The sequence below is a fragment of the Neoarius graeffei genome, chromosome 6 (assembly GCF_027579695.1).
Source record: "Neoarius graeffei isolate fNeoGra1 chromosome 6, fNeoGra1.pri, whole genome shotgun sequence".
NCBI lineage: Eukaryota > Metazoa > Chordata > Actinopteri > Siluriformes > Ariidae > Neoarius > Neoarius graeffei.
In genome coordinates, this window is record NC_083574.1 from 47636363 (window position 1) to 47661621 (window position 25259).

Sequence of the window (25259 nt, forward strand, 5' to 3'; positions counted from 1 at the left end):
GCGATTTAACCAAACACTCAAGAACATAATCTGGAAATTCGTAAGTGAAGATGCATGTAATTGGGATAAGTGGCTCGAGCCCCTGTTATTCGCAGTAAGAGAGGTCCCGCAAGCCTCCATAGGGTTTTCTCCATTTGAATTATTATTTGGGCGTAAGCCACGTGGCATTCTGGACATGCTACGGGAAAATTGGGAGGAGGGATCTTCACCTAGGAAAAACACAATCCAGTATGTTCTTGACCCGCGCGCAAAACTCCACACCCTAATTCCCCTAACCCAGGAGAATTTGCGGCAGGCACAAGAACGTCAAATACGGCTGTATGACAGGGGCACGCGCCTTAGAGAGTTCACGCCGGGAGACAAAGTGCTCGTATTATTGCCCACGTCGAGCTCCAAATTAGTTGCCAAGTGGCAAGGGCCCTTCGAGGTCACATGGCGAGTCGGGGACGTCGACTATGAGGTGAGGCAAGCGGATAGGGGCGGGGCATTGCAAATCTACCACCTCAACCTTTTAAAACGCTGGAATGAGGGGGTCCCCGTGGCGTTGGCGTCGGCAGTCCCGGAGAAGGCGGAGCTGGGGCAGGAGGTGAAAAAGATAATATCTCAGACCACTCTGGTCCCTTGTGGAGACCACCTCTCACCGGCCCAACTCACGGAGGTGGCCAAGTTGCAAAAGGAATTTTCCGTGTTCTCACCCCTTCCTGGTCGTACCCACCTCATAGAACACCACATCGAAACGCCCCCGGGGGTTGGTAGTGCATAATCGCCCTTACCGCTTGCCTGAACACAAGAAAAAGGTGGTTCGGGATGATCTCAAGGCCATGCTCGCAATGGGCATAAACGAGAAGTCCCACAGTGACTGGAGCATCCCAGTGGTCCTGGTTCCCAAGACCGATGGGTCGGTCCGGTTCTGTGTGGATTATAGAAAGGTCAATGTGGCGTCTAAATTTGATGCATACCCAATGCCTCACATTGATGAGTTGCTTGATTGGTTAGGCACTGCTCGCTTTTATTCGACACTGGATCTAACAAAGGGATATTGGCAGATCCCCTTGACTCCTCTATCCCGAGAGAAAATGGCCTTTTCCACACCATTCTGCCTGCTGTCAATTAATGTGTGTGTGTGTGTGTGTGTGTGTGTGTGTGTGTGTGTGTGTGTGTGTTTGTTACAGGGACAAGCATAAAAGGAGGGAGAGAGTAGAGAAAAGGGGCTCCCTCCCGACCACAACATGTGTGTGTGTGTGTGTGTGTGTGTGTGTGTAGAGTGAGTGAGTGAGTGACTGAATGAATGCAAGCTGAAAAGCTAGTAGTAAAGGGAAATAAAGAGTTTGTGTGTGACCATCAACTCGCCTGCCGTGCTTCTGTGCCTCACCCACATCAGGAACTGCCACAATTTTTTTTTTTACCAAAATCACCGTATCTCTGCAACCATAAAAGATTTTTTCAAAATTCCCAAACCTTTGATCTACCTATGGTGTCCTGTTACAGAGCTGATTTAAGTTGTGGAATAAAATGTGCTACACTTTGCAAAGCAGATGAAGCCAGAAATGCTGCGAACTTTCAAGCGTTGCGCATATGCGATCACTTCCTTTGACTTAACAGTAACTTACCAGGAATGCATTTGTGTAATGGCGGACTCAAAGAGCCAAACTTTACCAACTAAATAGAACATGTTCCCAGTCTCATATTAAAATACAATTTAGACAGTAAACTATTTAACATGTCTAGCTTTATAAGGTATAATTTCCAGGGGTGATGTCATGTTCGTAAGACTAGCACTTTAAAGAGAAGCAGATTTGCATCAGCTACTGTACGTAAACACACTCTGTCCTTATATGACACTAGTCCAAATAAAGGTGCAGCTTAATATTGTATCATGTACATACAGATATTGTAGAAGCACAAATATAAACACCTAGACACACATGCAGTGTTTTCCTTAATGCATAGAATTGAACATGGAACAAACATTTTTTTTAAGACAGGAGATTTTGATCCAGCTGTTATAAGAGAGATTATGGCTTTCACTCACTGAGCTCAGCGATGCTCCCCACACGTGTGGCCAGTAGACACTGCTCTATAGTGCGCAGCTCGGCCTGACTGTAGGCATCACCAGTCTTCGCTGACCGCTGTTGGTCTCTGTGTAGGTTAAAACTGTCTGGCAGACTCAGGATGCCTAAGGGAGAGAGTGAAATACAGAGAGAGTTAGGACCTTTGTGGAAAAGCTGAGGTTAATTATTGTTTCCAAAGTTTCATTATTTTATTGCCAAAGAAATGGCAATTGCTGAAGGACATCCAAGAGCCAGCGCGCTTTCTTGTGACCTTCATAATGCAATTCTGAAATTAGATGGCTTTTGGTTACAATTCATTAGTCCTACTAATGTACTCAATCACACAATGTCGGATCAATGTCACTTAAAGTAGTAAGTCAAGATAAGGGCCTTTACACACCAGATATTACACAAATTTGCAATGTGAAAATGAGAAGAAGGCAAGAAGCCTTTTTTTGTCACACGTACACTCAAGCACAGATTTAAGCACACAGTGAAATTTAACCTCTGCATTTAACTCATCTGAAGCAGTAAACACACACAGGCACAAACAAGTGAGCAATGAGCACAAACACACATAGCCAGAGCAGTGGGCAGCTATGCTACAAGCACCTGGGGAGCAGTTGGAGGTTAGGTGCCCTTGCTCAAGGGCACTTCAGCCCAACCTCAGGACATGGCTACCCCATGTTAACCTAACTGCATGTCTTTGAACTGTAGGGGAAACTGGAGCACCCGGAAGAAACCCACGCAGACACAGGGAGAACATGCAAATTCCACACAGAAAGGGTCCTGTCGGCCACTGGGCTAGAACTCAGAACCTTCCTGGTGTGAGCTGACAGTGTTAACCACTACACCATCGTGTGCAAAATTTTCGCGCATTAAGTATGCACACCGGGTCTGATGCAAATGTTGTGTCCTATTTCGTGCTCGTTTCATGCTGGTTTTGCGCTGAAACTGTCAGTATAGCCCAGGAGTAATAGGGTTATACCCGGAACAAATTAGTAACAAGCTGAAAATTTCAGAATATGTTCAGAATACCTTTAGGAATAACATACTAAAAGTCCCCGGAAATCCCCCTTGTGCTCTCTGAGAAATTCAAGATGGCATCCAAAATGGCCGCCAAATGGAGATCTGCCCATATCTCAGGCCCCAAACAAAATATTAATGCAATTAAAAGGTCAGAATATATGTTTTGTAGGGTAGGAGAGTAAATTCCAACATGTGTGTATTAATTACATTGTGTATTAACATTATATAATAACAATGTACACATTATTATAACAGTATATTTGTGTATAATGTGTTCGCTTGCCATGTCTGGTTAGACTGTCATATTTTTGGCACTGGGAGTTTCACTAAAACCAAAAACATCATGAACTCCAAAACATTACCTTCAATCCATTATAACAATTTATTTACATATATTGTTCATTATAACAAGAAGCTAATCCAACACAATAAATCATGGCGACTGAGTGTTCCTCAAATAATGAACCTATTTACAAGAAGACAACTGGTCACTGTTCTATAACTTTCAACTTCAACAATCAATAATAATTACAGACTTATAATTGTAAATCTATACATGTGCTATTTACATGCACTCAAGAAAGAGAAAGTCTTGGGGACAAATGACAACAGGGAGAGTTTCATAATCTTATTTTTTCAACACTTTTTGTTTACCACATAATTCCGTACATGTTCCATATGTTATTTCATAGTTTTGATGTCTTCAAGATTGTTCTACAATGTAGAAAATAGTCAAAATACAGTGTCCAAACTTTTGACTGATACTGTAAGTCTATATGGAAGAAGAGATCTGACCCATTAGACAGGCCACTATTCAAAGACTTGGCTAACTGCTCTCCATCTGCACTCTTTAACAAGGTGAACAGGAAAGCTATTATGTTTCAGAACACGCAGCGATTACAGTAAGGAACAGTGTGTGCCTGTCTCTGGCAGTGGATACAATAGTAATCATTTGCTCTTAACAAACTGTTCAAGCTGATCAGTTCTCTTCAGATCACAGTCTGAATTAATACATTTATATGATTTAAAGTCAATGCACTTTTTTTTCACATTTTTTCCACGTTTTTCATGCTAACACACAAACTCTGCATTACATGAAGCTAAACCCCTGAAGGCAGACACTCCACTTGTTTATTGCATCACTGTCACCATTATTGCATGCTATGGTTTAAAATTTTAATGATATTGTAACCTAATCTCAAAATATCATGGTTTCACAGTACTCATCCATTATCTGTAACCGCTTATCCCGTGCAGGGTCGCAGGCAAGCTGGAGCCTATCCCAGCTGACTATGGGTGAGCGGCGGGGTATACCCTGGACAGGTTGCCAGATCATCACAGGGCTGACACATAGAGACAAGCAACCATTCACACTCACATTCACACCTACGGTCAATTTAGAGTCACCAGTTAACCTAACCTGCATATCTTTGGAGTGTGGGGGAAACCGGAGCACCCAGAGGAAACCCACGCAGACACGGGGAGAACATGCAAACTCCACACAGAAAGGCCCCTGCCGGCTACTGGGCTCAAACCCAGAACCTTCTTGCTGTGAGGAGACAGTGCTAACCACTTCACCACCGTGCCGCCCCAGTTTCACAGTATTATGGCATTCGAACATGTAAAGCTATGGGAGGTAATTTTTTGGAAGCATTTTGTGTTATATTTTTTGAAATTCTCTTTACATCCCAACAGCAATGAATAAATCGAATACTTAACTGTGGCAGTCACAGGGATGTAAAAATCCTGTCTAGTCATTTCATCTGGTCTGAATGAAATGACCGGATGGCCTACCTGTCTGTCTACCTACCTACATACCTAACCACCGACCTACCTGTACACACTGCCCATGTACTCATTGTGCGTAACTGGAGTCTTCCACAAGGCTAGGCAGACATATCGCAGACATATTGCTAAAGCTAGCGAGCTATTCAACAGCTGTGAGTACTAACAATAGCCATGTTTGTTGTTTACATTCATTATGATAATGTTAGGTGTTTTCTGACATGAGAATGAGACATGAAGTAGTTGGATCTGACAACAATATTCTCTCTCCCTATATTTTCTCTCATGGACTCATCCTCCAGCAGTAATCAGGCAGTGCGCATTCATGTGGTTTTGGAGGAGTGGCTTTGGAAGCACAACTGAAGGGTGGGAATGGGTTTTCCCATTCAAAAATCAGTGCGTTTACATGCACATAGAGAGAATCGAATTTCTGCCGTTGCTCGACTGAAATCGAAGTTCAAAATGCCATGTATACACCTTAATTCGGCTGAAATTGAACCGAACTTGATTTCTCGGAATCAAGCTACACGACCTAGATTATGCGATTTCTGCCGAGCTACTTAGTGCATGTATACCCTATCGAGCTAGTAGTCGAGCTACTTACTGCCCCTTCCGGAAGTGACGAGTGACGAGACCACAAGCGGGAAACACAACAGCCTCGGTCGGCATGACAACAGTAGTAGCGAGCAGCAGAAGAGGTCAGGAGGAACAAACGGAGAAGAGAAAATGGCGAGCAGAAACGTGCACTTCTGGAGCAATGAGGAGACAGAGTTCATGCTCATTCAGCTTAAGGAGTTGAATATATTAAAATTCATGGACGGGAGAAAAACGCGCAATGGAGAACACGGAACTGATAACTTTGTTTACACTCTTGAATAGCTCTTCTTCATGACGACAACCGGAGGTGTACCAACACGATGGGGCGTGTAGCGCCACCTGTGGCTCGGGTGCACAATGCACCTCACACAATAGCCCGATTTCATTGTGTGCATGTACGATTGGATTTCTCTGGCACCCTGCTGGGACCTTCAGCTCGATTACCGACAGCAGCTTGATTTGGATGTGCATGTAAACGTAGTCAATGACAAAATTACCTACCCTGGCTTTAAAAACACACGCCTGTCGTGAAAATTAAAATTTATAATAATATCTTTGCATATCCTTGATTAGGTAGAAAAAAATTAACGGGCAGACTGTAATAGCTGGAAAAGCATTTTACTCAGTATTTTGAAAGTGTCAGTGCATACACCGTGACTAACCATGAAACTGTGACACTGTAACAACCGTATTCATAAGAAAATTGGATTCACCTCTCGTGTTATGTTCTATTTACTCTGCTGATAGAACCTGTTGTGTGTTAAATTATGAAGTGACAGAAAACCATGACTCTATCTGTCCAGTCACCAAGGGAGCTATTTGGTTCGCACAGCTTCATTTACAGTTGTGAAGTAAACACAATTTCAAATATGCCTGGAGGTGAAAATGGTCTGCTGTCAGTCACACTCCCTCATGCGTATGCACACCCTCCCACCCACAGTATGTTTCTTTCAAATCGAGTTGAAATGTTAGTGCGGACCTGTTATATATCAGAAATTCAGGACCGCATCTTCTAGTCAGCATCTTTTGCTTGGTAAGTGAAATATAAAAGCTTGAAGAATTAGTCAATGGTTGCCATAGAGACAGGGCTGGGGTGTCAGGGTGTGTTACTTGCCTGCGGTATGGGAGGGATTTCAGGTGTTTAGACATGCATAACCACACCTCACTGCTCACAAACCACAGTTTGATATATCAAGGATATTCGTCAAACAATTTAAGCCTAGCTTAGTGTGTGAGTGTACGTGTGTGAGTGTACGTGTGTGAGAGTGTGTGTGTGTGTGTGTGTGTGTGTGTGTGAGAGAGAGAGCGAGAGAGAGAGAGGTGGCTGCATTTCATTCAGAAAAAATGCACACACACACACACGCGCACACTAACTGTGACAACCAGTCATTATAGCAGAGCTCCTGGAGCAGAGCCCCATACTTAAGAGAATATGGTAATGTATCAACCTGATTTTTTTTAATGGCTTTGACAGTACGACGTCCATCAGTACAAATGACGAATGTGTCCCACCACAAGGAACCCGACCATAAGTGCAAGGTGACGTATCTCAAACACTTGACTACCAGACAACGAAATCTGTATCTTTATTTACATAAGATAGATGGGTTTTTATCCAGTGCTTATTTTTAATTTGCTTTTTAAAAAGTAGGATTACTTACTAGCACATTTTATTGAAAATATTCATGACAGTTTCATATAAAACTAGTTAAAACAGTTTTATTAGTCCACTAGCTGGTTGGACAATTGACAGTTTCTGTCATGTACAGGGATGAGAGTGGGTGGTCATCAAAAAAGCAGAAAACGAAGCCAACGGGTGTGTGTGTGTGTGTGTGTGTGTGTGTGTGTGTGTGTGTGTGTGTGTGTGTGTGTGTGTGTGTGTGTCTGGGAGGGATACCCCCCAAGGAAAATTTTGAAAAATAAAGGCCTTACAAACCACTTTTCCTGCAATCTGAGCTGTAGTAGATAAAAAATATCTGTTGTCTTTTTTATATATTTACATGAAAATGTGTATCAAATCAATAGGAGTATTGTTTGAATTCAAAATAAAATTTTGAAAAATAAGGCCTTACAAATCACTTTTCCTGCAATCTGAGCTGTAGTAGATAAAAAAAATATCTGTTGTCTTTTTTATATATTTATATGAAAATATGTTTCAAATCAATAGGAGTATTGTTTGAATTCAAAATAAAATCACATTCTACATTCAAGGGTATGGTTATAATTTATGATCAACAAAAATGACAAACTAAATTCATATTAAACTTAAGTTCTATTAGTTATCAAAATGTTCATATATTAAATAAAATTTCTTAGGGTGACTGACCTTTTCTCCCCATGTCCTCATTAGTTGCATATGATTTTTCAAAAAGTCTTTTGAAATATTTAAGTTTTCAAAACTGTCAGCATTAATTCAGATTTACTGACTATCATATACATGTTCAATGTATTAAATCAAACGAATGCTAAATTTATGGGATAAACTTAAAAAAAAAAAGCCAATACGAAAGAGAAACGCATTTTTGAAGAGCAGCGACGATGAACATGTGCAAGTTGCAAGTTTCGATAAAATAGAACGGATGTGGGTACTTTTGTAAGAACTGTTATGATTGGCTATTATGCTCTCGCCATCGATGTTTTGGCCAATTACATTGTAGACAGCACGTATTCTACCACGAGACTTAGCGAGACTAAAGATGGCGAAAATGTAAACATGTAACATCATCGTAGGAATGAATTACGCTTGAGTATCACGAAGGAACATACCCCAACCCCCCTCAATAAATGAAAAAAAATCTCAACGGATTTGGCATAATATAAAAAGGTCGATTTTTACTCAGAAAAAGCGGAAATCCGCCGAAAAGCGGAAAACTCTCATCCCTGCATGTAAGAGCAGCAGACAGATGAAAGTGCATAAAGCCTTTTATTGAAAACATGCTAGCAAACAGATCAAAAATGTAGACAAAGGCAGAGTCAAAAAACAAGCAATGAGGCACAGACAGGATATCAGAGGTAATACAATACTCAAAGTCCAAAAACACAAACAGGGTCAAAACCAGAAAAGCGATACAAAATAAAAGGCTTTTGCAAAGTCTGTGTGTTACTCAGAGTCCTTATATGTATGTGCTGTGATTGCGCTCTAATCAGGAACAGGTGCATGGTAATTAGTCCTAATGGTGGGCGTGTGCTTTGCAATCTGCAGCTGCACGCTCCGAGCTCAAAGCACGTGGACGTGAGAGATCTAACTAGAAAACTGTTTGACATATCAAGTTTGATATTTGATGGTATCTATATAGTAATTATGTAAAGTGAAAGCGCTGGTTCACTGTTGTCCGCCAGGCACCCAGCAAAGTCACACCATAATAAATGCCATAGTGGTGTTTCTGGCACATGGCCTGCAGTGTCAAAGGAAGGAATAAATATGTATTCGTAACTGTGATGTGTATCTCATTATTGGTATTGCTGTCACAAGACAGTTCAGCAATTTATTGACGTGAAACACACTACACTACACTACACTACACTACACAATTTGATGGTTCACATGCTATAATATTATTTATTTTTCTATTCAGGTTGAATTTGTGACCTTGCAAATATTTTGCTCAGACACTCATCAGAAGCTCTGCTTTTAGGCAGTGCCTAAATATCTATATTATACTGCAGCAGTCTACATACATTGCTTTATCACTGACAATTTACAGTACATTTACTGTTCCTCTATTTCATTCGGGAGGCAGAAAGGTTGCAGAAATGGGAGAAACCATGGCCTAATGTTTAGAGAAGCAGCTTTGGGACCAAAAGGTCACTGGTTTGATTCCCTGGACCAGCAGGAATAGCTGAAGTGTCCTTGAGCAAGGCACCTAACCCACAACTGCTCCCCAGGCTGCTCTGGGTATGTTATATGTCGCTTTGGATAAGAGTGTCTGCTAAATGCCTGCAATGTAATGTAACGCTGCTTAACTACGGACGTCTCTACCACAGCCCGCTTCTCAAACTTATTCCTTCAATGCTCAGCTCAAAACTGTCCTCTACTACTTACATGGGTTTGATCGTCATATAAACACATACAACATTAGCTAACTTGCTATCCACACATTTATTTGACCCATATCAAAACTTAGGACAATAAAGTAACTGAGCTGCAAAATGTGATGACAGAAATGATTTAATAAAACATTTACTGTAATACATACATTACACTTATAAGAAGTCTGAGAAATCTGGAGGGGAGTTGCTTTATTAGCCTGCTGTCTTACTCAGTGAAGGGGCACTCAATTCAAACCAGACAATGTAATGCATTATGGGTATTTTAATGCCTGTTTTCCGCTCCCTATAAAATATGGTCAAAGGTTTGTGGACACCTGACCATCACACCCATACAGTAGTGCTTGAAAGTTTGTGAACCCTTTAGAATTTTCTATATTTCTGCATAAATATGACCTAAAACATCATCAGATTTTCACACAAGTCCTAAAAGTGGATAAAGAGAACCCACCTAAGCAAATGAGACAAAAATATTATACTTGGTCATTTATTTATTCAGGAAAATGATCCAATATTACATATCTATGAGTAGCAAAAGTATGTGAACCTCTAGGATTAGCAGTTAATTTGAAGGTGAAATTAGAGTCAGGTGTTTTCAATCAATGGGATGACAATCAGGTGTGAGTGGGCACCCTGTTTTATTTAAAGAAGAGGGATCTATCAAAGTCTCATCTTCACAACACACATTTGTGGAAGTGTATCATGGCACGAACAAAGGAGATTTCTGAGGACCTCAGAAAAAGCGTTGTTGATGCTCATCAGACTGGAAAAGGTTACAAAACCATCTCTAAAGAGTTTGGACTCCACCAATCCACAGTCAGACAAATTGTGTACAAATGGAGGGAATTCAAGACCATTGTTACCCTCCCCAGGAGTGGTCAACCAACAAAGATCACTTTGAGCAAGGCGTGTAATAGTTGGCGAGGTCACAAAGGAGCCCAAGGTTAACTTCTAAGCAACTGAAGGCCTCTCTCACATTGGCTAATGTTCATGTTCATGAGTCCACCATCAGGAGAACACTGAACAACAATGGTGTGCATGGCAGGGTTGCAAGGAGAAAGCCACTGCTCTCCAAAAAGAACATTGCTGCTCATCTGCAGTTTGCTAAAGATCACGTGGACAAGCCAGAAGGCTATTGGAAAAATGTTTTGTGGACGAATGAGACAAAAATAGAACTTTTTGGTTTAAATGAGAAGCGTTATGTTTGGAGAAAGGAAAACACTGCATTCCAGCACAAGAACCTTAGCCCATCTGTGAAACAAGATGGTGGTAGTATCATGGTTTGGGGCTGTTTTGCTGCATCTGTGCCAGGACGGCTTGCTATCACTGATGGAACAATGAATTCTGAATTATACCAGCAAATTCTAAAGGAAAATGTCAGGACATCTGTCCATGAACTGAATCTCAAGAGAAGGTGGGTCATGCAGCAAGACAACGACCCTAAGCACACAAGTCGTTCGACCAAAGAATGGTTAAATAATAATAATAATAATAATAATAATAATAATAATAGCTTAGTTTTGTATAGTGCCTTTCAAGGTACCCAAGGTCACTTTACAGGAGGAAATGGGGGGGGGGGTCAGTTAGAGACCAAAGGCCTCAGTGAACATATGTGTTTTAAGATGCTTTTTGAAGGACATCAGTGTGGGGGCATGGCGTATGTGGAGTGATAGACTGTTCCAGAGAGTGAGGGCAGCTACACAGAAGGCTCTGTCCCCTATGGTCCGCAGCCTGGTACGGGGGATGGAGAGCTGGTCCTTGGCAGAGGACCGCAGGGACCTAGACTGGGAGTGAGGGTGGAGAAGGTCAGAGAGGTACTGTGGGGCAAGTGCATGGAGGGATTTGTAGGTGAGGAGCAGAATTTTGTATGAGATACATGATTTGACTGGGAGGAATGGGCGAAAATTCCTCCAAGCCGGTGTGCAGGACTGATCAACAGTTACCGGAAACATGTAGCTGCAGTTATTGCTGCACAAGGGGGTCACACCAGATACTGAAAGCAAAGGTTCACATACTTTTGCCACTCACAGATATGTAATATTGGATCATTTTCCTCAATAAATAAATGACCAAGTATAATATTTTTGTCTCATTTGTTTAACTGGGTTCTCTTTATCTACTTTTAGGACTTGTGTGAAAATCTGATGATGTTTTAGGTCATATTTTATGCAGAAATATAGAAAATTCTAAAGGGTTCACAAACTTTCAAGCACCACTGTATGTGCCTGTTGAACACTGTATTCCAGATTTAGTCCATCCTTTGCTCTTATAATAACCTCCAGTCATCTGGGAAGTCTTTCCACTAGATTTTGGAGCATGGCCGTGGGGATTTTAGCAATTAGCCACAAGAGCATTAGTGAGGTCAGGCACTGATGTCAGGTGAGGAGACTTAGGGCCCAGTCCGCGTTCCAGTTCATCAAAAACATGGTTTTTGGGGCTACTGACCTCAGTCCATCCAGTCCTTCCACTCCAACCTTAGCAAACCATGTCTTCATGGAGCTCGTTTTTTTTTTGTGCACAGTGGCATTGTCAAGCTAGAACAGGTTTGGATCTCATAGTTCCATTGAAAGGCTATTGTAAGGTTACAACATACAAAGCCATCCTATAAAATTGTGTACTTCTGACTTTGTGGTAATAGCATAGGGAAGGCCCACATATAGGTGTGATGGTCAGGTGTTCACAAACTTTTGACCATAGTCTATCATGGTGAATTATGAGATTATGAGTGTGCTGGATATTCTCCATGAAAATTAAAGGCCTTGAAAATAGTGTCCTATAAACTTAATAGTAAATTATTTCGGACATAGCGAGAAGCACCTGACTGGCAGTAAGTAACTATTTATAGCTATTCTATCCACTTTCACTGGATATGACCAATTGCATGCTCTGATTGGCTACTCTACTACTAGGCTATCAGCTCATATACCGTGAGTGGAGATAAACAAAATGGCAGAGCATGTTGCTCAACCAACCGAGGACGAAATAAAAACTCTATTTGAAATCAAAACCCCCCCAAAAATAAAAAAAGGCAGCAAAATATGGAATAAACATATTTGATGGTAAGAATGCATAATTTTTTAATTTTTCAAGAATTATTATTACAGCATTTTTCACAAATTGCTATTGTCATTTCGCCGGTTTGTTTACATTCCAGGCGGAAATTGTTTTGTTGGACGTTTTGTATAAAGTTTTTATTTATCAAATTTGCAAAAAATAACAATGAAAATGCTCTGTTTCTCAAAATCCACTGAATGTGGATAGACTAAAACAATTATTCCACTCAATCTCGTTGTACATGCCTTATAACTGACTTGGCGCTATGCACCTTGTCTGCTCATGTACGACTCGATTGCGTGGAATAACTTAATTATCTCTCTAGCTATGAATAACATTAGATAAGCTAGATAATATAGTTGTTTGCTTAGCTATACTGACAAGCTAGCAAGCAATTACAACCAATAACAATGTTGAATACAAGCATACCTGTCAACTTTGAGGTTTGAAAAAAAGGGATATTTCCCAGATTTTTAACTCAAAATAAGGGAAAATTTCGGAAAGTCATACCCTTCACCAAAAGTGGGTGTGTAGTTGAATGGGGGGCAATTTTCTATCTAGTATTTGTGATTTCCTGTACTCTGGTGCATGTTGGTGATAGCCAAGACCCAAACTCAATATGCTTATGGTTTATAGAGTGCATTTGTGAATAAACTATACATTTATTTTTATTTGCTTTCAGTGGTACCAGTTATTTCCCAAATTAAGGGCTAAAATACGTATCTTATGTTAAAATAAGAAAGGCCAGTATATAACCAGTCAATAAATTTAATTCCATTGCAATTTATTATGGTTTTACCATAATCATGGCCTCGGAACACTAGATAGATAGATAGATAGATAGATAGATAGATAGATAGATAGATAGATAGATAGATAGATAGAGTAATAAAGAGTAATATAAAATATTAAACCAAGAGTGATTTAAAATGGGTAAGTTTCAGATAGAAAATAAAATAGACAATGAGTGGATAAAACAGTTAATACACCAATTAGTTTACACTAGGCTATTTATGAGGTCTTAGCCAGGACATACTTAATGTAAACATGTGTAGCTTACCTTTGATTATTTGGGAGGCTTTCGTTTTCCCCATGGAAAATTTCTTTGCGATGGAAGAGTCTGGGAACATTCCAGCCACGCACTTGTTGAAATCATCAAAGAAAGAGAGGCTAATGTTTTCCTTAGCTATTAGCATCGCCATCTTCACCTCAGACCTAATCAGTGTTGCCAGATACTGCTGACGTTTTCCAGCCCAAAATATGTTCAAAACCCGCCAAAATGCACTTGAAACCGCCCAACTTGGGCGGGAAACCGCCCAATCTGGCAACACTGGACCTAATCACTTGTTCAGCCTCGCCTCTGGACGGAGTTCTGTAATTACTGATGCCTGAGAGGGCGGGGACGTGAATTCATGGCCCGACTTCCTGCTGTAAACTCCTGTCAGAGGCGCGTCATGAATTCTGGACCTGCCGACTTTTTTATATTGTGAAAATACGGGACTTTTATATAATGTCAAAATATGGGATATTTTCAGGAAAATAAAAAAACGGGAAGACAGCGGGAAATAAGTCAAAATAAGGGATTTCCCGGGAAAAACGGGAGGGTTGACAGGTATGAATACAAGGTCTGTTCAAAGTTCTTTGTTGTCCACTGAAGTTAGGTAAGGTAAAATAGTAGAGACAAAAAAGGAAAAAGAAAACAAAAAGAATAAATGGCGAGAGAACGTACACCCTTTTACTCCCCAGGAGTCCAGCAAGGCTCTCTGTGACGATTGAGGGTGCTAGGCTCCAGCGCAGCCTGAAACATTTAAAGCAGCGGGTGGTACAGCTGGCATTTCTCACACACGCTTTCTGTTAGTCCCCACCCCCACAAACACACAACCTTTCCCTCTCACTCCTGAGGTTAAACAGTTCGAATTACAGGAGGCTGTTAAGTCTGCACACGCATGCATACATTTGATGTGTTGTCCATGGATCTCTACTTTACCACAGAATACGAAGAACAAGGTTGTAAGCTGTGTCTCCAGCTCCTTTTCTTCAGTAAATAAAGACAGTTGCTAATTTCATTTTTCTCTTCTCATAAAGCCCGCTCACTGTCAACTCATCCAAATTTGTTTACAAGCATGGAAGTGATAAATAGATGAACAGGAGCTTGGTAAAACTGATTTTATTTCTTAGTTGACAGATTTTGCGAAACACGTTGATGGGTTTCATGGGTGCACAAGGAACTACTTCCAAAACACAACATTAATACGTCACCCTTGGTAGATTTTCTCTGGACATTTGTATGGCAGCCTGTGAAAAGTCTTTTCAGTTTTGGAACATTTCCTACTATATATAATCTTAACAACTACAGGTTATCCTGAACAGAAATACATGTTTCTCTTTTATGTATGTCTCAACCACAAGTGAAGTTATACTGTTTAATGTCTGGATATCCCTTAAACTGTATTTAAAGATTTCACTCCTGCGTCACTGAAAGATGTCCCATCTACCTTGACATTTAAAATCTAATCTACTCAGAAAAGCATTACTGCTGGAATTTTATGAATCATAAGTTAAAATGGAGTTTAAAGGAAATTAATTATCTGATTATCATCTTTATCCACATCAGTCTCTGTCTCAACACTCTGAGGCTCTTTTCTTTATTGTTGATGTAATGGCCCAGAAATATCACAGACATTTTGACAGCTGGTATCTGATTACAAACTGAATTGATTAGGTTATGTCCATTTTGCTACAAAACGTAATGAAATTTGCACTTAGCAGAAAGGTTTTGGACATCATTAGACACACTGTCTGCATTTACCTCTACATTTGTTAAGATGACTCCTTACACAACATGATCTTTGAAAGAAGAAAGTCAAGGCAAGGTTATAAACAGTCCTAAACACAAGTAAAGCAGAGATGAAAATATGAAATAAAGCAGGGATTAAAGTGCTAGTCTTATGAAAATGACATCATAAAATCCAGGGTGGGGCGGCATGGTGGTGTAGTGGTTAGCGCTGTCGCCTCACAGCAAGAAGGTCCGGGTTCGAGCCCCGTGGCTGATGAGGGTGTGGCAGCGGGGGCGTGGTCAAGCGCCGGTCTGTGACAGGAGGGCGGAGTCAGGGAAGGTAAGTGGCAGAATCGCTTCACCTGAGGGTAATTAACTTGTGTTTGTGTGTGTTTTCCCCAGTAAACCGCCCTCTACTTAAGGAGGGAGAGGGAGAGCGGAAGGGAGCTCTCTCCCCAGCCAGACGACTTGTGTGTGTGTGTGCGTGGCTGAGAGAGTGGTGCATGCGTCTGAAAAGAGCAAATAAAGTCATTGAATTTTACTCTGTCCTGCCGTCCTCTGTGCTCCACCCACACGTGATTTTCGCTACAGTGGTGCCGAAACCCGGGACAAGGTGGAGCATCAGTCCTGCAGCCCCATGGAATCCTCCCCGTTCGCGGACTTGGTCCACGCCCTCGCCACGGCTCAGCAGAGCCAGCACCAGGCACTCGTCACGCTCCGGAAGGAGCAGGAGCGCCGCTTCGAAGCCCTGGTGCTGGCTCAGAAGGAAGATCGAGAGGCGTTCCGGCGTCTCCTCGCGTCGGCGGGGTCCACCAGCGCCCCGGCCGCGGGCCCGTCTCCCCTCATCTTAACCAAGATGGGCCCGCAGGACGACCCCGAGGCTTTCATCACGTTGTTCGAGCAGGTCGCCGAAGCCTCGGGGTGGCCGATGGAGCAGCGCGCGGCGCGCCTCCTCCCCCTCCTGACGGGAGAGGCGCAGCTAGCCGCACTACAGCTCCCCGCCGATCGCCGGCTGGCCTACGCCGACCTTCGCCGGGCTGTCCTCCAGCGCGTGGGGCGCACGCCGGAGCAGCAGCGCCAGCGCTTCCGCGCGCTGCGGATGGAGGAAGTCAGCAGCCCGTTCGCGTTTGGCCAGCAGCTCCGGGACGCCTGCTGGCGGTGGCTGAGGGCCGAAGATCGCGACGCCGAGGGAATCATCGACCAGGTGGCGCTGGAACAGTTCAGCGCCCGCTTGCCAGCCGGAACCGCGGAGTGGGTCCAGTGCCACCGCCCGGCGTCGCTGGATCAGGCCGTAGGACTGGCGGAGGATCATCTGGCGGCTGTTCCGGCGGCAGGACAACCAACGACATCGTCTTCTCTCTCCTCTTCTCTCTTTCTTTCTCCTCCCCCTCCTCCCGTGTCCCGTCCTCGCCCCATTCCCCCACCACGGAGGCGGGGGCCGGCTCCACCCCAGCCGGCCCGCCGCACCCGTGGTGCCCTCCCGTTTCTCCCTTCTGTGTCTGTCTCTCCCCCCCCTCAGGTGAGTGAGCCTCAGAACACAGCTGCAGAGGGAAGGCCCGGGCCGGTTTGCTGGCGCTGCGGGGAGCCGGGCCACCTGCAGCAACAGTGTGCAGCGATGGAGGTGGGGGCGGTGGTGCGGATCCCCGACGCGCCAGAGGCTGCCCTCGATCGGGCCGGAGCGTATCGCATACCGGTAAGTGTACAAGGGGCTACATATCAGGCGTTGGTGGATTCAGGCTGCAATCAGACCTCGATCCGCCAAAGCCTGGTGCAAGACGAGGCATTGGGGGGAGCACAAGGGGTGAAGGTGTTGTGTGTGCACGGGGATATTCACAGCTACCCGTTGGTGTCGGTCCACGTACATTTCAGAGGGGAAAAATCAATAGTGAAGGCGGCGGTTAATCCTCGCCTTACCCACTCTTTGATCTTGGGGACTGATTGGCCGGGATTTCGGGGTTTGATGGCACGCCTAGTGAAGAGTGGGTCCTGCCGGTTGATAGGGGAGGGTCCCGGTGTCGCTTTGGCTGGAGCTGCGGTCGCAGAGCCGTCTACGTCACCTCCGCGACAGAGTGAGGAGCCCCCGGCCCCTCCTCTTTCTATTGGGGAATCCCTCGCGGATTTCCCACTGGAACAATCGCGAGACGAGACTCTGCGACACGCGTTTGACCAAGTGAGAGTAATCGATGGTCAAACGCTCCAGCCGAACGCCACCCCGTCCTTCCCCTATTTTTCCATTTTGAAGGATAGGTTATACCGAGTGACGCAGGACACTCAGACGAAAGAGCGAGTCACCCAGTTGTTAATTCCAAAGAGCCGCCGGGAATTGGTATTCCAGGCGGCTCACTTTAATCCCATGGCTGGACACCTCGGGCAGGATAAGACACTAGCCCGGATAATGGCCCGATTCTATTGGCCGGGGATTCGCGGCGACGTCCGTAAGTGGTGTACGGCGTGCCGCGAATGCCAGTTAGTAAATCCAGCGGCCATTCCAAAAGCGCCCTTGCGCCCCCTACCATTAATCGAGACCCCGTTCGAAAGAATTGGGATGGATCTCGTCGGGCCATTAGATCGGTCAACACGAGGGTACCGCTTTATATTGGTTCTGGTGGACTATGCAACGCGATACCCGGAAGCGGTGCCTCTTCGCAATATCTCAGCACGCAGTATTGCAGAGGCCCTCTTCCACGTCATCTCCCGGGTTGGAATCCCGAAAGAGATTCTGACTGACCAAGGCACCTCGTTTATGTCACGAACACTGAGCATACTGTATGGGCTACTGGGTATTAAGCCGATCCGCACCAGCGTTTATCACCCACAAACGGACGGTTTAGTTGAACGGTTCAATCGCACCCTCAAGAATATTATCAAAAAATTCGTAAGTGAGGACGCACGTAACTGGGATAAGTGGCTCGAACCCTTGCTGTTTGCAGTGCGAGAGGTCCCCCAAGCCTCCACGGGGTTCTCCCCGTTTGAATTATTATATGGGCGTAAGCCGCGCGGCATCTTAGATGTACTGCGGGAAAATTGGGAGGAGGGACCTTCACAGAGCAAAAACGAGATTCAGTACGTTATGGATCTGCGTGCAAAACTCCACACGCTCACCCACCTAACTCAGGAGAATTTGCAGCAGGCCCAGGAACGGCAAACCCGCCTGTACAACAAGGGCACGCGCCTTAGAGAGTTCACTCCGGGAGATAAGGTACTCGTCCTGTTGCCCACGTCGAGCTCCAAATTAATCGCCAAGTGGCAAGGACCCTTTGAGGTCACACGGCGAGTCGGGGACGTCGACTATGAGGTTAGGCGAACGGACAGGGAGGGGGCGCTACAGATCTACCACCTCAATCTGCTAAAACTCTGGAACGAGGAGGTCCCCGTGGCGTTGGTGTCGGTAGTTCCGGAGAAGGCGGAGCTGGGGCCGGAGGTCCAAAAAGGGACATTGGCATCTCGTACCTCTCCGGTCCCCTGTGGAGACCACCTCTCCCCGACCCAACTCACGGAGGTCGCCCAGTTGCAGGCCGAGTTTTCGGATGTGTTCTCGCCCCTGCCCGGTCGCACTAACCTCATAGAACACCACATAGAGACGCCCCCGGGGGTGGTAGTGCGTAGCCGTCCTTATAGATTACCCGAACACAAAAAAAAGGTGGTTCGGGAAGAACTTCAGGCCATGCTCGAAATGGGCATCGTCGAGGAGTCCCACAGTGACTGGAGCAGCCCGGTGGTCTTGGTTCCTAAGGCCGACGGCTCGGTCCGGTTCTGTGTGGACTATAGAAAAGTCAACGCGGTGTCTAAATTCGATGCGTACCCAATGCCTCGTATTGATGAGCTGCTCGATCGACTAGGCACGGCTCGCTTTTACTCGACACTGGATTTGACGAAGGGATATTGGCAGATCCCCTTGACTCCATTATCCCGGGAAAAAACGGCCTTTTCCACACCGTTCGGTTTACACCAGTTCGTCACACTTCCGTTTGGGCTGTTTGGGGCGCCCGCTACGTTTCAGCGGCTGATGGACCGGGTCCTCCGGCCCCACGCCACCTACGCGGCCGCTTACCTTGACGACATCATTATTTATAGTAATGACTGGCAGCGGCACCTGCAACACCCGAGGGCCGTCCTTAGGTCGCTGAGGCGGGCGGGGCTCACTGCCAACCCGAAGAAGTGTGCGATTGGGCGGGTGGAAGTACGGTATCTGGGCTTCCACTTGGGTAACGGGCAGGTGCGTCCCCAAATTAATAAGACAGCAGCGATTGCGGCCTGCCCGAGGCCCAAGACCAAAAAGGGGGTGAGACAGTTCCTGGGGCTGGCTGGCTACTATCGTAGGTTTATACCTAATTATTCGGATGTCACCAGCCCGCTGACTGACCTCACTAAAAAGGGGGCGCCAGATCCGGTCCAGTGGACGGAGCAGTGCCAGCGGGCTTTCTCTGAGGTAAAGGCTGCACTGTGTGGGGGGCCACTTTTACACTCCCCTGACTTCTCTCTCCCTTTTATGTTGCAGACGGATGCGTCGGACAGAGGGCTGGGGGCCGTTTTGTCCCAGCAGGTGGAGGGGGAGGATCGCCCCATCCTGTACATTAGTCGGAAGCTGTCAGTGCGTGAGGGGCGCTACAGCACCATAGAGAAGGAGTGCCTGGCGATCAAGTGGGCGGCCTCGCCCTCCGTTACTACCTGCTGGGGCGCTCTTTCACCCTCTGTTCGGACCACGCGCCCCTCCAGTGGCTCCACCGCATGAAGGATGCCAACGCGCGGATCACCCGTTGGTATCTGGCACTCCAACCCTTCAACTTCAAGGTGGTCCACAGGCCGGGGGCGCAGATGGTCGTGGCGGACTTCCTCTCCCGTCAAGGGGGGGGGGGGGGGGGAGTCGGCTGCGGGCCGGACGGGCGCCCGGCCTGAGTCGGGCGGTGGGGGTATGTGGCAGCGGGGGCGTGGTCAAGCGCCGGTCTGTGACAGGAGGGCGGAGTCAGGGAAGGTAAGTGGCAGAATCGCTTCACCTGAGGGTAATTAACTTGTGTTTGTGTGTGTTTTCCCCAGTAAACCGCCCTCTACTTAAGGAGGGAGAGGGAGAGCGGAAGGGAGCTCTCTCCCCAGCCAGACGACTTGTGTGTGTGTGTGCGTGGCTGAGAGAGTGGTGCATGCGTCTGAAAAGAGCAAATAAAGTCATTGAATTTTACTCTGTCCTGCCGTCCTCTGTGCTCCACCCACATGTGATTTTCGCTACAGAGGGCCTTTCTGTGCGGAGTTTGCATGTTCTCCCCGTGTCCGCGTGGGTTTCCTCTGGGTGCTCCGGTTTCCCCCACAGTCCAAAGACATGCAGGTTAGGTTAACTGGTGACTCTAAATTGACCGTAGGTGTGAATGTGAGTGTGAATGGTTGTCTGTGTCTATGTGTCAGCCCTGTGATGACCTGGCGACTTGTCCAGGGTGTACCCCGCCTTTCGTCCGTAGTCAGCTGGGATAGGCTCCAGCTTGCCTGCGACCCTGTAGAACAGGATAAAGAGGCTAGAGATAATGAGATGAAAATCCCGGGTTTTCTGTGTATGATATGCTCAAATAGCTTGTAAAATTCACTGATAAATAAAAAATTGGTACGAAAAAGAATTTTTTTGCATCTGAATTCTGTCCCAAAAATCACTAAAAGCTTGTCCGCGATTAGATTGCAGTGATTTACAGGTCAGCGGCGCTGCATGTGTGATGTCATAGGTGCAATTGCCTTCTTTTGTAAAGCTCGCTATACAACTTCATGACAGCAAGAACGAAGAAGTGACTCAGAGTAAGCATGTTTTGGTTTGCTTTTAGATCAGTAATTGTCTGTCATCTATGTAAGTATTATATTTGGCCACATAGAAACTACCTTAGAACGTTATTGATCTGACTAAGGACAACTAATAAATTCAAGCAACAGGCTAAATGCAAGCTTGACCCTTACTGTGCGGCGGTGAGCTCTTTGGGATGGCACGTCTGACTTTTGTTTCTAGATCACAGAAACTGCTCCATGTACCAGACATTGCTCAAATCCTTCTATGTGAATCTGCCTCACAAATTTATTTTTTTCAAAATGTATGTAGCAGATACCAAACCGTCTTGTCAGCTTCAAGTTACCTCTCTTTGTCCGTACAAATCGAACCCATTCATTCTGAAAGTGTCCTGCCGACTTTGGGCTGTAATGGATTGAAATTCCGCTTTTTTAAAATTTTTTTATCGGCTACACTTGAACAGCCTTGAACGATACACCTCTTTGGACACATGCTTTGGTTGTAATTTGTTTTGGAATGAAAAAGTCATTAAAAACGTGCTACGTTTTGCAAAGCAGACAAAGTCGGAAATGCCGCGAACTTTCAAGTGTTGCGTGTACGATGGCACTTCCTTTGAATTAACAGTAACTTACCAGGAACGCATTCATGTAATGGCGGACTCAAAGAGCCAAATTTTACCAGCTAAATAGAACATGTTCCCGGTCTCGTATTAAAATACAATTTAGACAATAAACTATTTCACATGTCTAGTTTTCTAAGGTATAATTTCCAGGGGTGATGCCATTTCCGTAAGACTAGCACTTTAAGTATTTTATTAGTAGAAAAATTCAATTTTGGTCAAAACCCTATTTTTCTTTCAGTTTGGTTGTTTTCTAAAAGGCAGCCACAGCGACCTCTGACTGGTTCATTTTGCCCTCCACACATTTGCCTTTAAAGAGCCAGCGAGTGAGTGAATCAGTGGAAATGAAAGGATTTACTGCTTTGTGCTTTCATGAGTTTCCATATGCCAAAAACAAATGAACAAATGGACACTGAAAAAAGAACATTTCTATTCTATTCTGGTATTGAAATCACATGTATATGTGATTATACCTACCATTAAACACTATTCTCTCCTCTCTTTTGGCTGTAACAGTACTGCCACAGTGCATTAAGCCTGTCCCATCTTCTGAACTCATTCTGGACAATAGCCCATGGGCCCTGAGTAACTATTTTGAGGCAGTCCATAATGGGGCTTCCACTGAATAATTGGGTCTTTTGAAGAATGGAGTCTCATTGTGGTGTGACAGAGAAAAATAGAGACACAGCCTGAAGCAGAACACTTCAATTGAAGGAGAAGTGATTTGTGAGCTACCTCATTGGCTATGCCCAAGGCCTTCAGGTACGGTAGTAGTGAGAGGTATAATATTATGTTTTGGAGTGTTTTGCTAAACACCATGCTGAAATGTCTTATTCTGCATAGTCATGTGATGAATTCCTCCCAGTGCGCACTGTGTCACGGCACCCAGTGCAGACAGCGTTGCTTCCATATTTTATTTTGGGCTCCTGTCCTGCTTTGTTTTGATTTTAGCTTTGTCTCTGCCCTGTTTTATCATTTTTACCTGGTTTATGACTCTATTTTATAATAATAGCTCATACACAGGGACATATAGGTGGCATTTTTCTTAGGATACATCAATTTAACATTTATAGAAGAATTCTCGGGTATAAGCGGTTAATAACAGTCAAAGCTTCCCAGCATAGGATAATCTTCAGGAAAGAGGAGTTTATGCTTTCCCTCAACTTCCAGTGCGCATCATTTTCATAAAAAAAGCATGGTCTGTCATGTGTTATTCCATGCATGATGCAGTCTGTTATTTTTTTATTTTTACTCTTGCAGCGATTCTTGTCCCATTGGGTCTCTGTTAGTTCAACTGATTGCACAACATCTAGAAAGGAGAGCAAATTAGTAGAGTATCGGCTTTTATTCTATCCACATTCACTGGATATGAGCAATCGCACGCTCTGATTGGCTACTCTACTACTCGGCTATCAGCTCATATACCGTGAGTAGAGATAAAGCCCCCCCCCCATCTCCTGTACTGCACTCCAGTCCAGTTGGTGGCAGTAGTGCACCATTAAGTTGGTTTGCCAACCGCCAAAAAAACCTTTTATTTTTCAAGAACTTTTATTATCACATTTTTCACAAACTGCTACTGTCATTTCGCCGGTTTTGTTTACATTCTAAGTGGAAATTATTTTGTCGGACGTTTTGTATAAAGTTTTTCATCTCATCTCATCTCATTATCTCTAGCCCCTTTATCCTGTTCTACAGGGTCGCAAGCAAGCTGGAGCCTATCCCAGCTGACTACGGGAGAAAGGCGGGTTACACCCTGGACAAGTCGCCAGGTCATCACAGGGCTGTATAAAGTTTTTATTTATCAAATTTGCAAAAAATAAAAATGCTGTTTCTCAAAATCCAGTGAACGTGGATATAATAAAACAGTTATTCCACTCAATCTCGTTGTACATGGCTTATAGCCAACTAGGTGCTATACGCCTCTTCGGCTATCAGCTCATGTACGACTCAATTTTGTGGAATAACTGTTATATATATGTCAAATAGTAACTTCTTTTTTTTTAAATCATTGTTCCCTTAAATAGATGCAATTAGTGTAAAGTTTATTGAGTTGTGAATGTGGACTTTATGAAGATTAATATTTGTTGAACAGTTGGAGGTGTACGGTGTAACATCTTCAGTGTATGTTGGTGTACACCAATACTGTGATACAATTCCTCCCACTATTACCTGCAGGTCAGGGAAAGATTCAATAATAAAGATGTTCTCACACAAATGATTCACAGTTCTTTGCTGTGTTTTGACCTGGGGTCTGGAGCCCACATTACAGAAAAGGTCTGTTTTTATAAAAGCGATAGGAATAATAATGGGCTGGAGTTTGCTTTTTAAATAAATCTTTTGGTCTACCTCAAACTGTTCTGTCAAACTGTGGAAGATACTGACCTTTTCCAAACATCAGCCAAGAAAACTACTGGGGAAAAACAAAACAAAAAACATTTTTGTCCATCAGTATTTAAAGGATCTCCAAATTATAGCTGACAAATTCCTACAAATCAACCTTATATGTTAAGCTTGCCAAGAAATGGGTACTATGGTTCATTAGATGCAGGCTATACAAAGATATGGCTCACCTATCACATGAATAAACATGTATAAACCAGCTGGAGAGTGTGCTGGATTTGTGTGGGGATCCCATGCCCTGCAATAATGTCAAAGAGTAATTGAGACTGGCAGTATACAGGACAATATGCATGACAGTACCTGAGGCTACATCCACACGACAACGGCAACGAGATTTTGTTAAAAAAAATATTGCGTCCACATGGGCAACGGATCAGTAAAATATCAGGTACAGTACATATGGCAACGCAACGCTTGCCGAAAACGATGCAATACACATGCCACACCTCTACGTGCGCTGTAAGACGGTCCCATCGGAGACACCAGAACAATAGAAGAAGTAGGACGCATGCGCATAAACCCCTTCTTCTACCCGGCGTGAAGCACTCACAAGAACAAGCACACAACAACAAGAAGAAGATGGCTGCGACTACGCGAGGAAATCGTGCCTTCTGTGTGTACAAATTAGTTTTATTAGTGTGCATAGTTTAATATAACTTAATTTTCTTATTGTGTGTGAACATTTTGAAAAGCATTTTTATATAATTTATATAACGTTTTATATTGTGTGTGAACATTTTGAAAAGCAGTCTTATCCAGTAAAAAAAAGAAATTCAAGAAATGGTTCAGTTACTTGTTTATTTAAAAGAAAAGCTGTATACAAAAGTGAATGCAATGCAGTGTTTCATACAAAACAGCGAGAGTGCCGCTTGTTCTAGTCATGTGGTTGTGACGTCATCGTAAACAAATCCGTTCTACTCATCCAGACGACTTCGCAACGGCGCCGTTGCCAGATTTTTCCACTCTGGAACCCGTTCTCGTTTTGGGGCACCCAAAACGCCGGTGCCGTGTGGACGCCAGGCCGAAATGATAAACAATTTTATCAGATTCACCTGAATCCGTTGCCGTGTGGACAGCCTCTGAGGCCATGTACACACGTAGCCGGGTATTTTTAAAACCAAACATTTTCCCCCCCTCCGTTTATAA

The 25259-nt window shown here is 44.3% G+C and overlaps 1 protein-coding gene across 1 annotated transcript in view; it reads right to left on the reverse strand.

Annotated features, from left to right (window-relative positions):
* The window catches only part of btbd11b (BTB (POZ) domain containing 11b), a 175929-nt gene that overhangs the window by 57358 nt on the left and 93312 nt on the right, over nucleotides 1-25259 (reverse strand). Inside the window, exon 2 of the mRNA XM_060923745.1 lies at nucleotides 2033-2176. Coding sequence (XP_060779728.1) covers nucleotides 2033-2176 — 144 coding nt within the window. The remainder of the gene's footprint in view (nucleotides 1-2032; nucleotides 2177-25259) is intronic.